Source organism: Kogia breviceps, chromosome 11 (assembly GCF_026419965.1).
Source record: "Kogia breviceps isolate mKogBre1 chromosome 11, mKogBre1 haplotype 1, whole genome shotgun sequence".
In the NCBI taxonomy this organism is placed as follows: Eukaryota; Metazoa; Chordata; class Mammalia; order Artiodactyla; family Physeteridae; genus Kogia; species Kogia breviceps.
Genome location: NC_081320.1, coordinates 102685813 through 102707763, shown reverse-complemented (window position 1 = coordinate 102707763; position 21951 = coordinate 102685813). Strand labels below are relative to the sequence as shown.

Below are 21951 nucleotides of genomic sequence, written 5' to 3'. Positions count from 1 at the left end.
TTTGGAAAGATTTCCAAGAGTTTATTCATATCATTGAAGGTAAAAATGGTAGCGGTTCCATTTCTGTTTTCATTAAATGAAGAAAACAAGTATGTAAATATTTTCCTATTAAAGTCAAATATTTTGAGAACGTTTGAGTACACGGTAGTACACACAAGAGTTAGGTAGAGATCAGAAAGGTATGAACCACAAAAATTTCCAGAGTCAGAGCATGAAGGCAGGATTCTCATGGCTCCTTTTGGGGTGTGTGTGTGTGTAGATGTGTGCGTGTGTGATGCCATAGTATATAGTTTAGCACATACCCATTTCCAAAGGTAACCACGTGACAATAATTCACCTTGTAATTTGCTTTGAGATGAAAAGGCTGTGTATTAAACGCAACATATAAAGACATGAAACAGCCTGGGTAACTTTTTTTCAAAGATTTTATTTTTAGAGCAGTTGTAGAATTACAGTAAAAGAGAGGGGAAGGCACGGAGATTCCCCTCTACACCCAGGCCCTACACATCCATAGCCCTCCCCATCATTAACATCGCCCCAGATGGTACGTGTTTTACCAAGGATGAACCTACATGGACACCTCTTATCACCCAAGTCCACAGTTTCCATTACAACTCACTCTTGATGTTGCACATTCTATGGGTTTGGACAAATGTGCAATGACGTGTGTCCACCACTGTGGTTTAGAGAGTAGTTTCACTGCCCTAAACATCCTCTTCGATCCACCTATTTGTACCTCCCTACCTACCAACATTGACAACCACTAATCTTTTTACTGTCTGCAGAGTTTTGCCTTTTCCAGAATGTCAGATGGAGTCATACAGCATGTAGCCTTTTCAGTTTGACTTCCTTCACTTAATAATATGCATTTAAGTTTCCACCATGTCTTTTCATGACTTGAGAGCTCATTTCTTTTTAGCTCTGAAAAAATATCCCATTTCTGATGAACCATAGTTTATTTATCCATTCACCTACTGAAGGACATCTTGGTTGCTTCCAGGTTTGGGCAAGTATGAATAAAGCTGCTATAAACATCCATGTTCAGGATTTTGTTTGGACATAAATTTTCATCACCTTTGGGTAAATGCCGAGGAGTGTGATTGCTGGATCATATGGGAAGAATATGTTTAGCTTTGTGAGAAACTGTCTTCCGAAGTGGCTGCACCCTCCTGCATCCCCATCAGCCATGACCGAGAGTTCCTGTTGCTCCACATCCCCACCAGCATTTGGTGCTGTCGGTGTTGGATTTTAGTCATTTTAATAGGTGTGTGGTGGTCTCTCGGTGTTGTTTTAATTTTCATTTCCCTGACAACGTATGACATGGAGCACATTTTCACGTGATTATTGACCATCTGTCTGTCTCCTTCGGCGAGGGATCTGTGAAGGTCTTTGGTCCATTTTTACTCAGGTTGTTTTCTTAGTGCTGAGTTTTAAGAGTACTTTGTATATTTTGGTTAACAGTCCTTTATCAGATGTGTCTTTTGAGAATTTTTCTCCCAGTCTGTGCCTTGTTTTATTCTCTTAACTTTGTCTTTTGCAGAGCATAAGTTTTCAATTTTAATGAAGTCCAGCTTATCTATTATTTCTTGAGTGGTGCCTTTGGTGTTGTATCTAAAAAGGCATCGCCACATCCAAGGTCATCTAGGTTTTCTCCTGTGTTATCTTCTAGGAGTTTTTTATAGTTTTGTATTTTACAGTTAAGTCTGTGATCAATTTTGAGTTACTTTTGGTGAAGGGTGTATGATGTATGTCTAGATTCATTTTTTGTATTTGTATATCCAGTTGTCCCAGCACAGTGTGTTGGAAAGACTGTCTGCTCCCTTGTTTTGCCTTTGTTCCTTTAGCAAAGATCAGATGAGTCTATTCATCTGTTTCTGGTCTCTCCATTCTGTTCCATGGATCTATCTGTCTTTTCTTTCACCAATACTGCACTGTCTTTATAGTAAATCTTATAATTAGGTGGTCTCTGGCCTCTGACTCTGCTCTTTTCCTTTCAGTGTGTTGCCTATTTGGGGTCTTTTGCCTCCGTATAACCTTTAGAATCAGCTTGTCAATATCCACAAAATAACTTCCTGGGAATTTGATTGGGATTGTGTTGCATCTGTAAATCAAGTTGGGAAGAACTGACATCTTGGCAATGTTGAGTCTTCCTTTCCATGAACATAGTATATCCCTCCATTTGTTTACTTCTTTGATTTTGTTAATCAAAGAAGTTTTGTGGTTTTCCTCATATACATCTTGTATGTTTTTGTTAGACTTACAACTAAGTATTTCATTTTGGGGATGTTAATATAAATGGTAATATGTTTTTAATTTCAAATTCTGATTGTTCATTGTTTGCATACAAGATCGTGATTGACTTTTGTATGTAAACCTTATATTCTGCAACCTTGCTATAATTGCTTATTATTTCCAGGAGGTTTTTGGTTTATTTCATTTGGTCAACTCCTTCAGGTTTTCTACAGAGAAGGTCTGCAATCAAAGACAGTTTTATGTCTCCCTTCCCAATCTGTACACCTTTTACATGTGGTTCTTGCACAGCAAGGACTTCCAGTTAGATGGTGAAAAGGGGGCATCCTTGCTCGTTGCTGGTCTTAGTGGGGAAGCTTCGAGTTCCATTCTCATGGTTGGAGGTTGTGAGTATTTGCCTCACATGCTGACGCTCTGTTGTTAGGTGCACGCATGTTAGGTATTGTTATGTCTCCTTTGAGAATTGACCATTCATCTTTATGTAATACACTCTTTATCCCTGATAACATTCCTTATTGTAAAGTGTGCTCTGTAGGAAGGTAATAGCTCCTCTACTTTCCTCTGATCAGTGTTAACATGGAGTATTTTCTCCGTCCGCTTGCTGTCAATGTCAATGTGCTTGGGGGCCATGGCTGCCTCTGTGTCCTCCCCTCTGTTGTGGGTCCAACAAGAGTTGTTGATTTTTCCATACATTCGTTTCTTGCTGATTGTTATTCAGGAGTGGTGATGCTTAAGCTCCTTACATGCAGAACCAGAAATACTGTAACTTTTTAAATAGAAAAAAAAAAAAAAAGTCAAAATTACCTCCACATAATGGCATTATGCTGATTTAAATCATTCTCCTATACTATCCAAAATAACAAAAGCATATTTGAAAATGGGGGCTGAAAGATTTTATAAGACAATGGAAATATTTACTCTGCAAAATGTTAGGGAAAAGAGCCTAAGTAGAAAAAGTTGTAAGTGAATGATTGGAAGCTTTGGGCTGTAAACAGAATCTCTCTGTTTCCTGGCTGTGGGACCACAGGCACGAATTCACCCTCTATTCAGCAGTTTCCTCAGTTTAAGGACGCGGGTGGTAAATGCTAGCTGAATACCTCACAGGATGAAACGGAGCACTGAGGGACTTAATTTATGTATTCGTAAGTGTGTCTGAAACTCCAGCGCATTTGAATTTAACAGAAGAAATTTTACTCTTAATGTTCAGCAACTTCTCATTGCAAAGGCAATACACAAAATACGGCGAGTGAATTTACACCTAAATATTTGCACGTGTTTTTGTCTGACCTTGGAGTTTTGTATCCTGGCGCCGGAGGCAAATTGCCCAAATCGGAAACAACCGTATGTTAAGTTTTTAATACATGTGTTTACTGATCTCCTTTATGCTGATGTGAAATGTGAGGTCGTGGCTGTGAGGCGGACTGTTGATTAGTCACAGCGTCTTCCCTTCGGTGGGCCTCACGGGCGGGCGAGTGAGGCCGGTGGGCCGTTTGGGCCACGCGGGAGGGGCTCAAAGTCCTTAAGCCTCTCTGAGCTCAGGTAACATAAACCGCTCTCTGGGGAGGGCGTGGGAGGCGGGCCTCTGGTCCATTTCTCTTTGGAATGAGAGCAAATAAGTGGCTCCAGGGCAGTGAATCGACAAGAGTCCCTGCAGATTTGCTCTCAGACCCCCCCAGCCTGGGCCCCTCACTCCTCCCCCGTCCCCGGGCCGGCAGTCTTTGCCCAGAAAGTCCGGCCACACTCGTGGAGCCGTGTGGCCAGCACAGTTTGTGTCAGAATATCTAAATGAACTTTTAAAAGGCCCAGAGATTCTGTGGCAAATAAATTAGGAAAAATTAAAGAGAAAGTCCTGTCTTCAGGGATGGTCTCTGAGCTCCTTCAAGATGAGGGAGAGGGAGATGTTGAAGCCAAGGAGGAAAAAGAAGGGGGAGGGGCTGGAAGGCCGGAAAGGAGCAGCGCGGGGCGGGCGAGGCGGCGGGTTTTCTGGGGCTGAGTTACCTATGAAGAGTAAACAGCCGGCGGTGGGGAGTGGTGACCCCGGGTCTCTCCTTTGTGCTGATGCACGCTGGAAAAGCTGCATTAAACCAGGATTAAACCAGGCCTTTCTCATGCCCTCAGCTCTCCCTCCTTAGCGTGAATCCTTATTTCTGATTTGCAAATTTGAATCTGAGAAACAATGTTTCAGCTACTCATGTTTTCAGACACCGTTAAAATGGGTTAAATAACACTTATAAAACCAATTGTATAGCATCTTATAGCATTAACATACAAATTATATAGCAGTTACCTATGAATATGCAAGAAATACTAGAAGTAATCTTAAGGATGTCAATTAGGGAAGTATATTCTATCATTAAAAAAATATTTACCTGGGAAGAAGTAATCTAAGTGAAGATTTGTAGACTGAAGGCATATTAGACAATTATGTATCTAATATAGAATATTTCTCTGGGTCAGTTCTGGGGCTACACAAGTGTTCCACAATAATATTAAAATATGCCAAGATACTACATCTGAGAATCTACACTGTCTGCTCTATTTCAAGTCAGATGTGGTCAGATGAAATAGCAAATTGTCAAGGCAGAAGGCAATGAAGAGAAAGACCTGCTTTTGAAAATTAACTAATAAACTTTGTTTTTTAGGGTTACAGGAAAGTGAGTGGCAGGTAGAGAGTTCAGGCCCCCCATCTTCCCCGTTCTCACTGTCCTGCCTTAGTGGGGGGGGTGTCACAGCTGATGACTGATGGCCACGTGGTCCCCACACAGCTTCCGAAAGCTCTCGGGGTGGAAGAGTTTCTCTTCAAGTCCACGGAAGAAGCGGTCCGTCCCAGAAGTGCGAGCATCTTCTCAGTGTCAGCTGTGTCTCTGACTGTGGCACATTCTCCTTGAAACGGTCACTGTGGCCCAGAGGGTGACATGCACAGACCGACTCACGTCCGGGGGCACCTCCACCCCGGGCTGAGCAGTCACCCACCGGGAGCCGGGCGTGGAGAGGGGCTCTTCCGGGGGGGAAGGAAGGTGACCATCAGCAAGGAGAACCGAATGGAAGGGGACAGCTCACACCACAGGTGGCCATGCAGACACTCAGATAGCAGCTGCTTAGCAGAAGTTAGGAGCATAGCAGAATGGGTGAGGGGTCTCTAAATTGAACCTAAAGTTACTGTAAAAGGCATCCAAAATGAATTCCTAAAATTATGCCCAATTGTGTGGAATAGATAAGTTCCGCCGTTACTGGGTTCTTGTATCAATAATGTATCTAAACATCTTCATGCTTCACACGGACAGCCGAGACATGAAATTACTCAGCAAAACTTGCCATGGCATATAGTTTTAGTTTTTCAACTGTCCTGCTCCTGGTTTAGAATTTAATGAAGGTAAAGACACATTGACTAGCTCCATTGTTGTAAATGTTTAAATTCTCATACTAAAAGTAGCATGTGTCTTTGCATGTATACTTTAAAATTTTTTCCAGTTTTATCGAGGTACGATTGACAAAAATGGAATATATTTAAAGTGTACAGTGTGCGGACTTGATATCCATGTTCATTGTTAAGTGGTTCCCACAATCAAGTTAGTTAACACCTCCATCACCTCACACAGTTCCCCTTATTGTGGGTGAGAACACGTAGGATTTATGTGTCTGTTTTATATTTCTTGCAGGTGAGCACTTTAGACTGGGTCCGAGCAGAAAAAACCTATAACCTCTGTGAGGTACTATTTAAAGTTCACAAGGTAAGTTTCCTTTGCACATTAGATGCTTTCATATTAACAAGATGACCCTTTGGGCTTAAAGACTGAGAGAAATATTTGTTTCCCACTGTCTGTTGAAATAGTAAAATACCATGAACATCTAGCTTCATCCCACAATCATTCAACAAAATTCCACAAAAGAGTATCACAGAGGAACTTTTAAGTCCTTTTCCTTTTTTTTATGTAGGCGCCTCATTATTTCATTCTGGCCATTTTATATTTTCAACTTGTTTATATGGCTTTCCAGACATCTGAGGTGTTCATTTGGTATTGGGATGTCTTCATAGGACCATCATATTTTATATGTGTGCTTCATTAATAAACTTGCGAGCCTCTTCTGTTTTTATCCAGCATATCTTTTCAGAAAAATTGAAAAAATATTTTAATCAATAAACATACTATGAAGTAACTGAAATCATGAAATTAGCCAGGAGGATGGCTACAGCAAAAGTATTAAACTCAATGCAGGGTAAATAGTAATCATAATAAATGTATAGCATTCAACATTTTTAAAAAGGAGATTGAATTCTGTGTCTTGTTGGGAGTCTTTAAACAGTGGTCTTACAAAAATCTCCCCTTTTCTCAGGTGCCTTTAATTGTTGATGTTGGGGTCATTTTGCCCGTATGAATTTTAAATTATCTGTAATACTTCAGTTTTCAAAAATTGAAATAAATGTATGATTATTGTAAGAACTAGCATTTTAGTATAGAATTTTTTTTAACGATTTGTTTTCATAATCACCATTGCAAAGTATAGTCATTAATATTTAGTCCAGAAATCAAATTTTGTAGTTGTGGTGGTGTTTTTCTATGACACTTTCTCCTCTCCCCAAATTCCTTTTTCCAGTTCTTGAAATTATGTGTCTGTAGTTCACACCGTGAAAGAGATGAGAAAACTGAATCCATCAGACTTGATTGCAGTCGTGACTTAAATCATAAACAGCCTCCACATAGTGAATAATAAAAACACTGCTCAGCAGTGAGGTGCCTCGTGCATAAATATTCCCTCTCAACATAAGAATATTCCGTTTGCATTCTTCAGTGGAGCCAAATTTACTCCTATGTTTGGCAAAGGGTCTTGATAATAATACCTTATCTTTGCTGAGTGAGCCTCCGGGAGCCCTGCTAAGTGCTCCATTTACTTCCTGAGTTAATGCTGTCCCCAGCTGAGGAGTTAATCCTTGTCATCTCCATCTGACAGGCGAGACCCAGAAGCACAGAGGGGGAGTAAATTCCAGAAGCCTCACTGGAGGCAGGTGGGGTCCAGGTTCCCTTGGCCTGAAGCTCAGCTAAATCCGATTCTATTTTTTTTATATGTACACTATTCTTTTTTCCCTCTGCAAATGGAAGCATACACACTGTTCCACACATCACTTTTTGCTCTGTAGTTTATCTTGTGGATCTTTCTTCAATATACACAAAGAGATGATCCCACTTTAAAACCACTACCTAGTGTTCAATTCCATGAATGTTTCACATTTTATTTTACCAAGCCCTTATCAAGGGATATTTAATTTGTTCCCATTTGTTTGCAGTTACAAACAATGGAGTAAATCATTTCACACGTGTGCAAGTGTATCACCAGGAAAAATTTAGAGGGGTGGAATTTCTAGGTCAAAGGATGTGGACTGTTTACATTTTGACAACCAACAAGGACCTGCTATAGAGCACAGGGAACTCTGCTCAATACTTGGTAACAACCTAAATGGGGAAATAATTTGAAAAAGAAGAGATACATGTATATGTATAACTGAATCTCTGTGCTGTACACCTGAAACTAACACAACATTGTTAATCAGCTCTACTCCAATATAAAATTAAAAATTTTCAAAAATGAAAAAAAAAAGAAGTGCAAGTGGAAACCATGAAATAATACGTTTGCCAATTTGACTGTCAAAGATGAAAAGGTTGGTGACAATGCGAGGAAGGGCCTATCAAAATGTAAACAGTCCACGACCTTTGACCTGAAATGCCACCTCTCTAAATCCTGTTCTGCCTCACCTGTCAGAAGCACTGGCCTCAGGGAAGCTCTCTGGAGTGGCCTCCTGTGACCTGTTCTGCAGCCACCCCTCAAGTGCAGCCTTGTGAATGAGGAGAAGACAATTCTCCTCAAGTCCTGTCAGAGAAAACCTGTACCCATCGAAGTTAAACAGACAAGGAAGACACCACTGGGGGCAGAGACCGACCTCCGCTCCACTGAAACAAAGGGCAGGGGTCCCCGAGCTGGGTGAGGGGCGAGAGTGGCCCGGGTGGGCCCCACCCAAAGGAGGAGGAGCCTGTCTCCGGTCTTCCTGGAGGGAAGTAGCTGTGCCGCGTGGCCTGGGTCCCGCGGAGGGAGGCTCCCGCCCGCAGAGACAGGAAGACGGGCCCCAGTCCTGGGCATTCACGCCCCAGGGGCATGGATGGCACCCAGGCTCGCCCTGTAGAACCGACGGCGGCGGCGGAGGCTTTAAAAAGATCTGCATTTCCAGGGGCAGAGAGAGGGTTTAGAGGGATGGGTTTTCCCGTAAATGCTCCGAGGATGGCAGGCGGGGGCCCAGAGTCAGGAAGGGGCCTTTGCAGCTGGTCAGGCTGCGGGAAGTGATTTGGGGGGGTGCCTCAGTCACTTGCTGTCTCCACAGCAGCTCAGGGACCTTTAATTTTGTAATCGCTCCCAATTTTTAGTCTTAACGACACGTTGCAGTGGGTAAGAACTGAGTTACTGTTTCCAAAAGAAGCTACAGAAAATATCTGGGGAGATGAGCTGTGTATGGATCAGTGATTTCACTCGCGTCGCAGCATTTATAGCACATTATTTTTTGTGAGGCTCAACAGTTTGAGGTGCGGAAAGTAATCACACCTATGAAATCCTGCAGTGTCCTTTCTTGGGATTTCTCAGATGGTTCAAAGGTTCTTTTTAACTCTTGTGTTTGTTCTTGCACTAGACCTGAGGTTTGTCCATGCAAATGAAGACTCACAAACACCTCACTGCTCGATCAAACGAGCTCACTCCTCAGAACTGACTCAAAACAAGGAATTTGCAAGAGTCAAATAGCTGTGCGCATGGAGATATTTAATGATATTCTTAAGTAGTGAACATTGGGAGAATTGTCAGACGACCACTGAGAAATAAAGACCTAATAGGGTCGTATTTTTCAAGTGCTCCATTAAAATCACATTATACATTTCTAGAATTATGTGTACAAAGAGACACTGCATGGAGGAAATATAAAAACAAATTAGATGACACAAGATAGATCGTAATAGAATGATCTGTCTTTTAGATTTCCTGTATTGTTGCTATAATCGTCTCAAATAAATAAATAGAAGCAGGAAAAAATCCAGGTAATTTTCTAAAATAGTCTTTGCATTTTGTTTTCTGAAAAGTGGACCCAGGATGGTTTCTGTCTTCTCACAGTCTGGGGCAGGGGCCCGCGTCAGGAGCGGGCAGCTGTGACTTGATGCTGGATGTGTAGTTCGCTGACTTTGTCGGGAGACAGTTCGCTATTCGTTAGACGTGACAGTTCAGTCTACGCCCCGACTCGGCACTGCCTGTGGACTGTGCGCTCCGTGCAAACAGAAAACGAGCCACACGGCCGAGGACGCAGGCGCTACACGCTTCATCCGTGCTGCCCTTTAAACACGACAACCTTTCTCTTACACCCCATTTTATGGTTCGGATATTTAGACTTAGAGAGAAGTGAAAAGCTCAAGGTCGACAGCCGATAATTGGCCCACAAGGTCCCAAGTGTTGTCTGTCTGACCCCAAAGCCTGTCTTCCTCCTATAGCAGCGCACAGCCCCGCACCTACACCAGCACAGGAAAGAACATAGCCGTACCATCGACGGTGCCACCTGCACAAACACTTGCTAAGAGTCCTTCTTTGGTGGTCAGTCCTGACAGTCAAGGTTAGTAGTTATGGACGGAGTTTCTGAGAAGTCAGGCCAGTGACTCCCATCTTGCTCTCCTTGACTCAGGACCTGATATCCTATTTCCCTGAAGAGTTTCTGGGCATATGGCAGTCCGAGGTCAAGGGTCTGGCAGCTCCAAAATCCAGGTGCAGCCTCTGTACCGTGTTCATTTAGGATCAGGACAGATGCACCAGGCACACACCACACCCGTGCGCGCACGCGCGCGCCCACGCAGCCTCACGTCGCACGCCACAGGCGGCAAGTGTCTAAGTGACGCGTGAGGACAGGTCCCTGCGCGGCGGAAGCGGGCACGGCGCCGATCGGGGCCTGCAGAGCCACCGCGAGGCCCTGAGAACCCCGCCCCCGTCAGCAGCCACGGCTCTCGCAAGCCTGGGCCCAGAAGGCAGAAGCGTAGTTCACATAAGGCCCGAGCAGCGCGCAAGGTGGGCCACGGGGAAGCGGGGAAGGAACGCGCGCCGCCCGTGCGCGCGGTGGGCGTGGCTTGGCGGGACAGCCCGCGTGGCTGCGAAGAGCTCGGAGCCGGGTCGTGAAGGGCCGGCCTGCGGGCAGCCTCTGGTCCTGCTGCCACCGGGCTGTGGCTCGCGTCACGCCTCCTCAGGCCGCTCAGCAGCCCTGGCAGGGGGTCCAGCTGCCTCCCCTTCCCCGGGGAGGCCGTGCGGGCAGAGGCCGCCCTAGTGCAGGGCCTGGCACGGACTCTTCAGGGTGTCTGTGCGGCGGGTGGGTGAGCGGGAGGCGAAGACGGACCTGAATCTCCAGGGGACAGAGACACGGAGATGCAGAGACACACGCACACAGAGACAGAGAGACACAGGAAGGTAAGAGCAGGCTCCGGCCCGAGACGCTGACTCGTCTTCGGCCCCGGGCCCCGTCTCTCCTGATCCCTGACTGAAGCTTGACGCAGTTGCCCCTTGGGTGGGCGCGCTTGTGACTCAGGCGAGGCTGTGGAGGAGACCCCCGCCCCGAGGTTCGGAGCTGCCGGGACACCCGCCCGGTACGTCTGTGATCCACGGATGCGCTGAGGCCGATTCACATCTTCTGCTTAAATGTTTAACCAGGAACTGAACAATGGCTCTTTTTTCTCTTTTCAACCTTTGCTTTTGAAACTATTTCTAAAACACGTCTTGTGTGTGGCCAGGACCTCTGGGTTCACGTAGTTCCGTGTTGGGGGACCCCAGGAGCTCCGCACACGGCCGGGGAGCGGGCCGCCCTTCACGGCCCCGGGCAGAGCAGGCAGAGTCGCGCGCTCTCGCTGTCTTCAGTGTCTGCTGATTTTGTGCTCAACTTAAGCACAAACTTCTCGTGATTTTTTCCTTTCTCTTTAAAGCTAAGCATAGAAATAGAAGTTGTGGCCGCTGATGCTTTAGGTGCAAGATGTTTGCAGAGCGTTGGCAGTTGGACATAACTGACCCCCAGATATTGATTCACGGGCCCGTTTCCACGGCAGCAACGTCGGGGGCCGCTGCTCCTGAATCCAGGCGCGTGGCCGGGAGGTCGCCTGCTGGAGTGTGGCCCCAGCCCCCAGCCCGCAGCCTGGAAGAGGCCCCTCTGTCCCGGGCACCCTCCGTGGACCAGTCACCCGGGGGGCCGTCCCCTCTAACCTGCGTGCCCCCTCTCTCTGTTTCAGTTCTGGCTTCCGGATGAGTGCTGGGCCCAAGCCAGCCTCTGCCTGGGTCTCCAGGACCCCAACCGCGGGGACCACAGGCCCTTCTGCTTCAGCGTCCTCGTCGGCCACGGCAGGAGCCACGTGTTCAGCGTGGAGCTGGGGAGTGAGCTCGCAGCGTGGGAGCTGTCCTTCCAGAGGGCCACCTTCCTGGACGTGCAGAGGACGGGGGTGAGCGACTCTCTGTCGTCTCGGATTAAACCTGCTCGGGCACCTGAGACGTAAATTAGAGCAGCTGTAGCGAGCGTTCCAGAAAACAGGAGTCGTCAGGGGTTGGGCGTTTCTCGTCGGGGTCCCTACGTCAAGTGTGCCCAGTAGATGAAATGGGTGCATTTAGGGAAAAGTGAGGCAGAGCTTTCATCTCGTTTACATCAGTCTTTCTGTTCAATGCGAGGAAAGGGCCTCCAGCACCGTGTAAAGGAAGCGCCCTCAGCCCACGGTGCAGTCCGGTCCCTGGTGTTTGCTCACCAACCGTGTTTACTGTGAATTCACCTGGACCTTTGTCATAGTTTAAGGCACTTAATGGCCCTTCCTCTCAAACTTCATGGTCCAACAGGAACATAAAACAGCTCGTGTGTCTGGGTCGCTTCTCCCTTTTCAGGACAGCAAACAAATCTCTCCCAGATTGGGGTGTATGTGGACTAAACAGATGAGGTAGTGTGTGTGTCATAAGCCGCGTTGTCGGGAGGAGCAGCTGCCCTTCACGGGGCAGTTCGCGTGGCTAGAAGTGAGAAAACAGATGCAGCATCGTGGCGTAGGTTTAACTCCGCACGGAAGTTCTGGGTTCCTTCTCCTTCCCGGCCTGGCGTCGGTGGCTCTGGGTGAGGACTGGGGAGCAGCTCCTTCATTTATCAGCACTGCTTTGAGTGTGAAAAGATTCTGTGTCATCATTTATCTCTCGTTCAGGATGTAAAAATGTACCGAGTCCCCTGGCGCTCAGTGCTAGGCGGGAGCAGGGAGCATCCCTTCAACTGCGTGTTCTCTGAAATCTGTGGTCCACACGGTGGGTCCCACGCAGACATTCACGGAAACCAAGCCTGGTTCCGTCTGAGGCCCCGAGAGACCCTTGCTCAGTTGTAGCTCTCTCTGATGATGTGAACATCTTCCCAGGGAATCTGTTATTCATTTATTGCTCATGAACTGACAACTCTTTCAGTTGGAAACACTGTGGATATAAGAAAGTGCAACTGCGTGCTTTCGAAGTCAAAACTTCGGCCAGTGTGTTGAGGAAGCCAGGCTTCAAGGTGGGCTAAGTGGCATATGTGTAGTAGGCTTTAAAATTATAATCCTCCCAAATTCTGCCAGCAAGAGAATCCAGCTTCTGTATCTGCAAAATCTCGTCACGCGTCACTCGCTGTGGCTCTCCCTGGCTTTACAGCACAGCGCTCTCTGGAGCCTCTTTCTAGCCCGGGTGTCTTTAGTTCCTGCTCCTGGAGTGTTTTCCCCCTTCACAGGCAACCCCGTCCGCAGAGCACCCCTGCATTTCCTGGTGTTGCCTCTACTTTTGTTCATTAAAGTGAGTTGAGCCCCCTTTGCTCATCCCTTTACCACAGACAACTTGCACGTCCACTTTCCAAGTTACGTTTAAAATATAGTCAAGATGCTCAAAATGCAGACGTTAAGGCAGACGCGGCCATAGTAGGTCTGCGGCGGAGCTGGAGGGAGCGCCGAGGCTGGGGTCTCAGATCCTCTGAGCCCGGGAAGCTGCTGCCCAGAAGGCAGCCTGTCCTCCAGGCCTTGCAGATGCCCCCGAGCCCCGCCGCAGCCAGGAGGACGGCAGACGGTCTGTGCCCTCCCCCGCACTGATGACCTGGATCCCCGTCTTCCCGAGCATTCGAGATCAGGCTGCGGGTCGGGGCTCTCCCGCCCTGTCCTCCTGTCTGCCTGGGCCCCCCGGGCCTCCACCCTGGCCTGGGGGTGCCGCCCGGCTGTCCTTTGGCCGTAAGCACCAGTGCACAGCAGGGAGACCGTCCCAGGCTCCTGTGTGTCTCCTCTCCACCCCCAGCTCCTAACCTAACTTGTCAGTGGCAGAGAGCGTGTGTCCTCGTGTTCCTGCAGCCGTGCGTCGATGCAGCCGGGGACGACACTGCAGGCAGGTCCAGGCCTGCCGCCCGGGCCCACGAAACTGCCTGGGCCCTGGACGGACTGTGGGCCTCGGTCCTCGGGGCACACTCACCACCCCGTGCTGCGCCCCCGGCCCTCCCACACTGCAGCGCCACGCGGCTCCTCGTGCATCTGCGGCCCGTCCTCCGCCCTCGGCCTATTTTCCATGCTTTCCTTTTGGATGTCGTGTGACCCCCAGGCCTCAGGGACATTGGTCACCCTTGCGTTCCACCCGTGCAGAACAGACAGCCGCTGAGCAACGTTTAGGGATTCGAGTGGGCTGCAGCATCCATACCGCTTGGGGGTTAAACAGTTAAAGAGCCCGTGTTCCTTCTCCAGCTGTTTGAAGACAGACAGAGCCACTGATGAGAAAACATATCTAGACTACTGGAGCTGTGCCCTCCTTGGAAATTTTGTTTGAAAACTCTCAATTGAGTAATCTCCATGGTAAATATTTGAAAGTCTCCAGAGTGAATCGCCGACATCTGTGTAATTGTGAGAGGTGCTGTTTACTGCTGTTCTTGATCCAAATGAGCTCTTCTGAGTATTTCCCAGGAAGATTGCTGGAGTATGGATTTGGTTACAGCTCAGCAACTCATTTCTCTAAAAACCATCACAGCTTAATTTAATTAAATGGGAACGCAGAGCGCTGCTTGTAACGTTTCTATTTCTGCTCCTGAATTTATTTCGGGGTCAATCTCGTCCTCCAATTCACATTCCCATCATGGAAGAGCACAGCCGAATTAGCTTTTATTAGTTGTTCGCATTTTAAACCTTCCTCTTTCCAGGCTGTAACCGTTCTGGTTCTGATGGATGAGGACAGGAAGGGAACACCGACGTGACCTGAGAATGTGGCTGAGAATCACGAGGCCAAGCGTTTATCTGGAATCCAAGCTCAATAACGGGGGGACCCTGTCCTAGTTTTTCACTGTAAACCCAGAGTCTCCAACATATGATATCACAGATCAGCTGCCTCCCAGAAACTTATAAAACATTCTAAAAATAGGGTACGTTTCTCGACATCTACTTCCTTCTGGCGTAAGACTCCAAACCACTTTCTTTTAAAGGTCATGTTTGTATCCCTAAAAAAAGAACTCCATGTAGTCTTGAGTAAGACAAGACTAACTTGGCTTGATCTTTTAAGATTTCACTTAGGGGCCTCCCTGGTGGCGCAGTGGTTGAGAGTCCGCCTGCCGATGCAGGGGACGCGGGTTCGTGCCCCGGTCCGGGAGGATCCCATGTGCCGCGGAGCGGCTGGGCCCGTGAGCCGTGGCCGCTGAGCCTGCGCGTCCGGAGCCTGTGCTCCGCAACAGGAGAGGCCACAACAGTGAGAGGGCCGCGTACCACAAAAAAAAAAAGATTTCACTTAGAGCTAAGTTTTCAGAAAACAAGTAGAACATTAAAGGCACTGTCAACAAAATCACCAATCCCAAATACTGCATCCATACATTGTCTTATAAAATAAACATTTCTGTTTTTGGTGGAAGTATTCAGCTTTATTTGTAAGTCACACAACTCAACACTTACTAAACATTCGCTGTGAGATGTTCATATATACATATATATATGTGCACTAGCATTGGGATATACCCGGTCCTTTGGCATCCACACCTATACATGTGTCTCTGAGTCCCTCCCCTCCCAGAACTGCTCTTCCGCTGATCTCTCGGCCTCAACTCAGCTGTGCGAATAACCTGTGTTCCCATGTCCTTCAGGCAGTATCCATCATCTGCTGCTATCGCCTAAGCTGCTCTGTTATCCCCAATTCTCTCTCTCTCTCCCCCCTCCCCCCTCGATACATAGATAGATGGTAGATGGCATATAGATAGATGATAGATAGATAGATAGATAGGTTGATGGATCGATGGATCGATCTGGTGATGTGTCACTTAAGGCTAGTATTTTCTTCTTGTCTTTCTGTCCATTGATGTAAGTGGGCTGTTAAAGTCCCCCACTATTGTGTTGCTGTCAGTTTCTCCCTTTATGGCTGTTAGTATTTGCCTTATATATCGAGGTGCTCCTATGTTGAGTGCCTAAATATTTACAATTGTTATATCTTCTTGGATTGATCCCTTGATCATTATGTAGTGTCCACCTTTGTCTCTTATAACGGTTTTATTTTAAAGTCTATTTTGTCTGATATGAGTATTGCCACCACAGCTGTCTTTTGATACATTTGCATGGAATATCCTTTTCCATCCCCTCACTTTCAGTCTGTGTGTGTCTTTAGATCTGAAGTGAGTCTCTTGCAGGCAACATGTACATGCGTCTTGTTTTTGTATCCATTCAGCCACTCTGTGTCTTTAGATTAGAACATTTATTCCATTTACATTTAAAGTAATTATTGATGGGTATGTACTTATTGCCATTTTGTTAATTATTGTTCTGGTTGGTTTTTGTAGTTTTCTTTTGTTCCTTTCTCTTGCTCTCTTCGTTTGTGGTATGATGACTCATCTTTAGTGTTATGTTTTGATTCCCTTCTCTTTTCTGTGTGTGTTTCTGAAGATTTGGGGCTGTGGTTACCATGAAGTTTATGTATATATCAACATATATATGTGTGTGTGTGCAAGTGTGTGTCTGTGAGAGTGTGTGTGAGAGTGTGAGTGTGTCTGTGAGAGTGTGTGTATGTGAGTATGTGTTGTGTAGTGTGTGTCTGTGTGTATGAGTGTGAGTGTGTATGTGTTGTGTGTGTGTTGTGTGAGAGACTGTGTGAGTTGTGTGAGTGTGCGTGCATGTGAGTGTGTTGTTAGAGTGTGTGTGTATGAGTGATAGTGTATGTGGATGCGTGTGTGTTGTATAGTGTGTGAGTGCGTGTGTGTGTGTGTGAGTGTGTGTTATTTTAAATTGATGATCTCTTAGGTTGAATGCATTCTATCAACCCTGCATTTTTACTCCGTCCTGCTATGTTTAATGTTTTTGACATCACATTTTACATTCTTTTGTTTTGTGTATCCCTTAAGTACTTACTGTTGATATAGATGATTTTACTACCTTTTAAAAATCTTCCTACTAGCTTTATAATAGTCGATCTACTCTCTTTACTGGATGTTTGCCTTTTTTACCAGGGAGATTTTTCTTTCATAATTTTCGTGTTCCTGGTTGTGGTCTTTTCTTCTCCACTTAGTGAAATCCCTTTAACATTTCTTGTTAAGTGGTTTGGTGGTGCTGAACCCTTTTAGTTTTTGCTTGTCTGTAAAGCTTTTGATTTCTTCATCAAAGCTGGACGAGTGCCTTGCTGGATAGAATGTTCTTGGTCGTAGGTGTTTCCCTTTCATCACTTTAAATATATCATGCCACTACCTTCTGGCCTGCAGAGTTTCTGCTGAGAAATCAGCTGATAGTCTTCTGGGGATTCTCTTCTATGTTATTTGTTGCTTTTCTATCACTGCTTTTAATATTCCCTAACTTTAATTTTTGCCATTTTAATTACAGTGTGTTTGGTGGTGGTCCTCTTTGGGTTGATCCTTTTGAGACTCTGTGCTTCCTGGACTTGGGATGTCTCTTTCCTTTCCCAGGTTAGGGAAGTTTTCAGCTATTATTTCTCCAGTTATGTTCTGAGCCCTTTTCTCTCTCTCTCTTCTCCTCCTGAGACCCTTATCATGTGAATGTTAATATGCTTGATGTGGTCCCAGAGGTCTCTTAAACTGTCCTCATTTTTTTTTTTTTTTTTTGTGGTACGTGGGCGTCTCACTGCTGTGGCCTCTCCCGTTGCGGAGCACAGGCTCTGGACGCACAGGCTCAGCGGCCATGGCTCACGGGCCCAGCCGCTCCACGGCATGTGGGATCCTCCCGGACTGGGGCACGAACCCGTGTCCCCTGCATCAGCAGGCGGATTCTCAACCACTGCGCCACCAGGGAAGCCCTGTCCTCATTTTTTAAAGTTCTTTTTTCTGTTCAGCTTGGGTGAGTTCCACTATTCTGTCTTGCGGTTCACTGATCTGTTCCACTGTATCATTTAGTCTACTGTTGATTCCTTCTAGTGTATTTCTTATTTGTTTTAGTATTCTTCAGCTCTGTCTGGTTCTTCTGTACATAGTTTCTAACTCTTTGTTAAGCTCCTCACTGTGTTTGTTCTCCTCCCGAGTTCTTTCAGCATCTTTATGATCATTACCTTGAACTCTTTATCAGGTAGATTGCTTATCTCCACTTTGCTTAGTTCTTCTTCTTGGGTTTATCTTATTCCTTCATTTGGAACATCTTGCTTTGTTGCCTCATTGTGCCTGCTTCTCTATGTTTACTTGTATGTATTAGGTAGGTCAGTTACTTTTCCCAGTCTTGGACACGTGGCCTCATGTAGGAGGCCTCCTGAGGGTTCTAGCAGCACACTCCCCTCTGGTCATCAGAGCTGTATGCTCTAGTGGTGCCTCCGTGGCGGGGGGTGTTCGGCTGACTGCTGTGGGCACAGTCACACAGGCCGGGCTGGTCCCTGGCCCGGTTGGCTGTGAGGGGTCCTCGGTCCTTGGGTTGGCTTTTGGTGATGTCGCTGCTGCCGTTGTTTCTGTCCTTTGTTCTCGTTTTACAACACACAACTCCTCGGACGGTTTCCCAAGAAGAGCCGGGTCTCCGTTCTCCCGGACACATTTCCAGCCCGGCCTGTCCCGAGGCAATTTGTAGAAGCAAAACGATAGTCCCCATTTGTGTAACAGGGATGGTCCTTCTGGAATGAGTCACAACAGGGACTTACTGATCTGGGATGTGTTTCAAAGAGGCTTCGGCGAATGGAGCTCTGTGTGCTCTGCTGGTTCATTTCTAGTTAGAGTGACGCCCGTGCAGATGGTCCAACTTCTACAATTTGCTGACAGACCAAAAGCTAGGGACGCTGCCCGTGTGAGCCGTGTCCCGGGTTTCGTGTGACCTTGGGCCTCCAGGTTCCCTCCAGGTGGTTTACGTGTTAACACTTAAAAAAAAAATAGGTTTTGACTGGGGGACGTATTGTAACTACCTGATTAATGTTAAACCTCATTATTAAAGAATGTTTTCTCACAATTAATACTTTTTTCTAGTCCAAAACGTACATGTGCAGTTGGCAAGGAGACACTCTGTGCTTCACTGTGGATTTCGCTCTGGGATTCACCTGCTTTGACAGCAAAACAAAGGTAAGGGCCAAGCATCTGGGGGTGGGCGCCCATCAGCGGTGCGTTTTGTTACATTTCATGGCCATTAACACCTGTGTGCATCTCAGCCATCACCAGCCCCGACAGTCTCGTGTCCTGTGCAAGTTATCCTTCGTGGGGGACCTTCTCTCTGCAAGCTCAGGGTCCAAGGATCTCACAAGCCCCTGAGCCGGGCAGGGCTGACACCACACCACGTGGTGCCCATGGGCAGGGACCCAGGGGTCTGGAGTGGGGAGGGGGAGGTCAGCAGGGCTGTCCCGCTCAGGGGGAGGACCCTCCGCACCCACTGAGCCCTTTGGGGAGACCCCTCACCCCTGCCGGACCTAACACCTGGGTTGGCGGGTCGACACCTTGGCTGGGGGGTCGACACCCCATACCTGGTGCAGCTGACCAGGTGCTGATTCCACACCTGTGAGCCGTGACGGGATTTCAGTTTCCCTGGACATTAAACAACCAGTGTGAGGGATGGGAAACGAGACCCACTCCCATCAGCATCTCGAAGGGGCCTGGGTGTTCACCCAACCACACAAGTGCTGAGAATTTTGTTGCGAACATGAAGCCAGTATTTTGTCCTTCGATATTTTTAAAAATCCACTGGCTGCTAATTAGGAACGGAGGTGAGGGGAGAGCCCCGGTGTGATGGAAGAGGAGTGAGACCTGCCAGGGACACCGAAGTGTCACGGCTTAGAAGGGAGGTGCTACCACCATCTAGTGGGGAGGGGTGAGCGGTGAGGTCAAACATCCGCAAAGCATGGGGTGGCCCCGCCGAGTGAGCAGGGAACCCCGTTCTGGGTAGGAGTCCACACCCTTCAAAGAATTCTGGACCAGAAACCCACTGTGCTCTTGTCACTTTCCTTCCTCCCGGGAAGATGGTTACCATGTTTCCCCAATAGGGGTCCACAGACTGTTTACAATGACGAGAGGTCTGCTTGCATAAAACTGGAGTTGAGAAGGCTCTCCTGTCTGCCCTCCGACATCAAGGTCACAGAGGGGACCAAGGCTCCCGACCCCGTGCGGGCACCCTCCCACGTGCCTGGTCCACCCACGGTTCCCTGCAGCTCGGGCTCCATGACTCGCTGTTCGTGCTGTTTGGCCTTTAGCCAGACGTGCACGACCTCCTTCCACGTGTCCTCGGAGACAGGGAAGTGACAAAGCACCTCCCCCAGAGAAGGGAGAAGCCCTGAACACAGCTGTTAAGCAGCAACCCTGATTTACAACATCGTTTCTTGCTTTGTGGTTCAAGGAATCCTGTGTGTCAGGAAATCTAAACCGGGACTTTCCAGAGTTCCCCTTCAGAGTGCTTCTCTGAAGCCGGTACCCATTCCCTGGCTGGTCGGGGCTCTGTGCGGGCCCGCCTGCTCAGTCCAGGAGCAAAGCCTCCACTGCTGTCAGCTTTTCCGTGGGCAGGTTGTTCCCAGCCGGCAGGTCTGGTTCTTTGGTCGCGGTTGACATAACACCTGGCGCCCAGTGAGCTGGCCGGGGTCCCCGTGTCTCCCGTGGGGTCCCCGCTGCGCGGACTCACGCCGTCGGGGCCGTACCGCACCCAGCCCCCGGGGCCAGGCCAGGCCGCGGAGGGGGTGTGAGTGACCGTGAGAGGTCGGGAGCGAGTGCCTGGCACTCTCCCTTCGGGGGACCCCGAGGCCCAGGACGCTGATGTTCCCAAGGCGCCAGCAGAAGACCCCCCCGGGCTTCCCTAAAGGCCCCGTGTCCCGCAGGCCTGCGGCCTGTGCAGCCGGGTTAGGTCTGGCCGGGTCGGAGTGGTTCCCCCGGAGCCGTTGGGGGGGGGGGTCCGGGGAGCCCATGGGTGGCCTGTGACGCCCACACCCTCTCCCCTACCTGCCCACTGAGCTTCCCTGCCCCCCTGGCTGCCCCGGGTCTTTCTCTCTTTAGGGTCCCGCCCTCCACGTGTCCCGCTGTTCCCGGCAGCGGGCAGGCAGGTCCAGGTCCGGGGCTCTTGGGAGACTCTTCCCAGCCCTGGATCCCGCCGTTTCCCCGCTTCGCCCTCATGCGAATTGAACAAGACTGGAAACCGGCACCCTGTGTTTCTCACCGCTGTGCACAGCCGGCTGCCGTGCCAAATGTCCGGGTCACCGAACCGCGTAACTCGACCGGGCTCTCCTAGTTGAAATAGTCTTTATCGGTGGCCCCGCCCGCCTCGCCCCGCCCAGCCCGCCTCGCCCCGCCCAGCCCGCCGGGCGGCTCCGCAGCGCCCCTGGCGGAGAGGGAGCGGCTCCGCAGCCGCTGGGCTTGCGGGAGGCGCGGGCAGCTGCGCCGGTTCCCGGCGGGCAGAGTCAGGGCTGAGCCTCGCCTGGGGCTCGACGGCCGCAGGTTGCAGGCGACGCAGGCTCTGCGCTCCTGCCGCCCCAGCGCAGCCCGCGCCCGCTCGCGTCCGCTCCACTCTCGTGCAGTCAACGTTTTTATGAAGTTCCAATTAAGCCGCCTTTTTGCTCGTCTGACCCTCTGGTTCAGCCGCCACACCCTCTGCTGACCTGTTTCCCTTGGAAGGTGAACTCTCGACTCCACATTTTTCTTGTGATTACTTCTTTATTTCAAGAAGTTCTGCCTAATACTTATACGTTTATTTACACACTGAACAGTAGACAGTACTGGAAAATGAAACCAAAAAATGACACAGAAAAAAAGAAAGTTATTCTGGAGGCCTGTTTCATGGATTCCTTTTGAAATTTCATTTTCAGAACTTACAATATTTGAATTAATTTTGAAAAAAAAAAGCTTTCTCAACGTAACAGTGAAGAGTATACCAGTGGGTTGTAAATATATAAAATATTTATAATTTTATTTCATTTGATGTATCTTCAGTCTTTTAATGTAGGATGACATTTGCAAGTTCAGTACTAATAGGATTTCACTATTTCTGGATTGATATGAAATCATTATGAAAATAAATGATTACTGAATATGAAATAATTGTGAACATTATGAAAATGAGGTTTTCTCCAAATGCCCTTTATGTAAGTCATAATGGAAAAATTGGGGGGCCCCAGCATATTTAGATTGGGATTTATCACGCTTATTTTCACAAGATAATTAGCACTCCTATACCACATTACACTGTTAGATCAGACCAGTTGTGTATGATGTGTGGGTAAAACTAAATACACACGTGGCAGTGCTACTTGCTAACCAGATGCTTTAAAAAAGCC

The 21951-nt window shown here is 48.0% G+C and overlaps 1 protein-coding gene across 4 annotated transcripts in view; it reads left to right on the top strand.

Annotated features, from left to right (window-relative positions):
* Nucleotides 1–21951, top strand: part of SNTG2 (syntrophin gamma 2) — a 196594-nt gene that overhangs the window by 163022 nt on the left and 11621 nt on the right. For all 4 annotated transcript variants that reach the window (XM_067008273.1, XM_067008272.1, XM_059078848.2 and 1 more), the window contains 3 exons: nucleotides 5910–5981; nucleotides 11535–11741; nucleotides 18677–18769. In XM_067008273.1, coding sequence (XP_066864374.1) covers nucleotides 5910–5981; nucleotides 11535–11741; nucleotides 18677–18769 — 372 coding nt within the window. The remainder of the gene's footprint in view (nucleotides 1–5909; nucleotides 5982–11534; nucleotides 11742–18676; nucleotides 18770–21951) is intronic.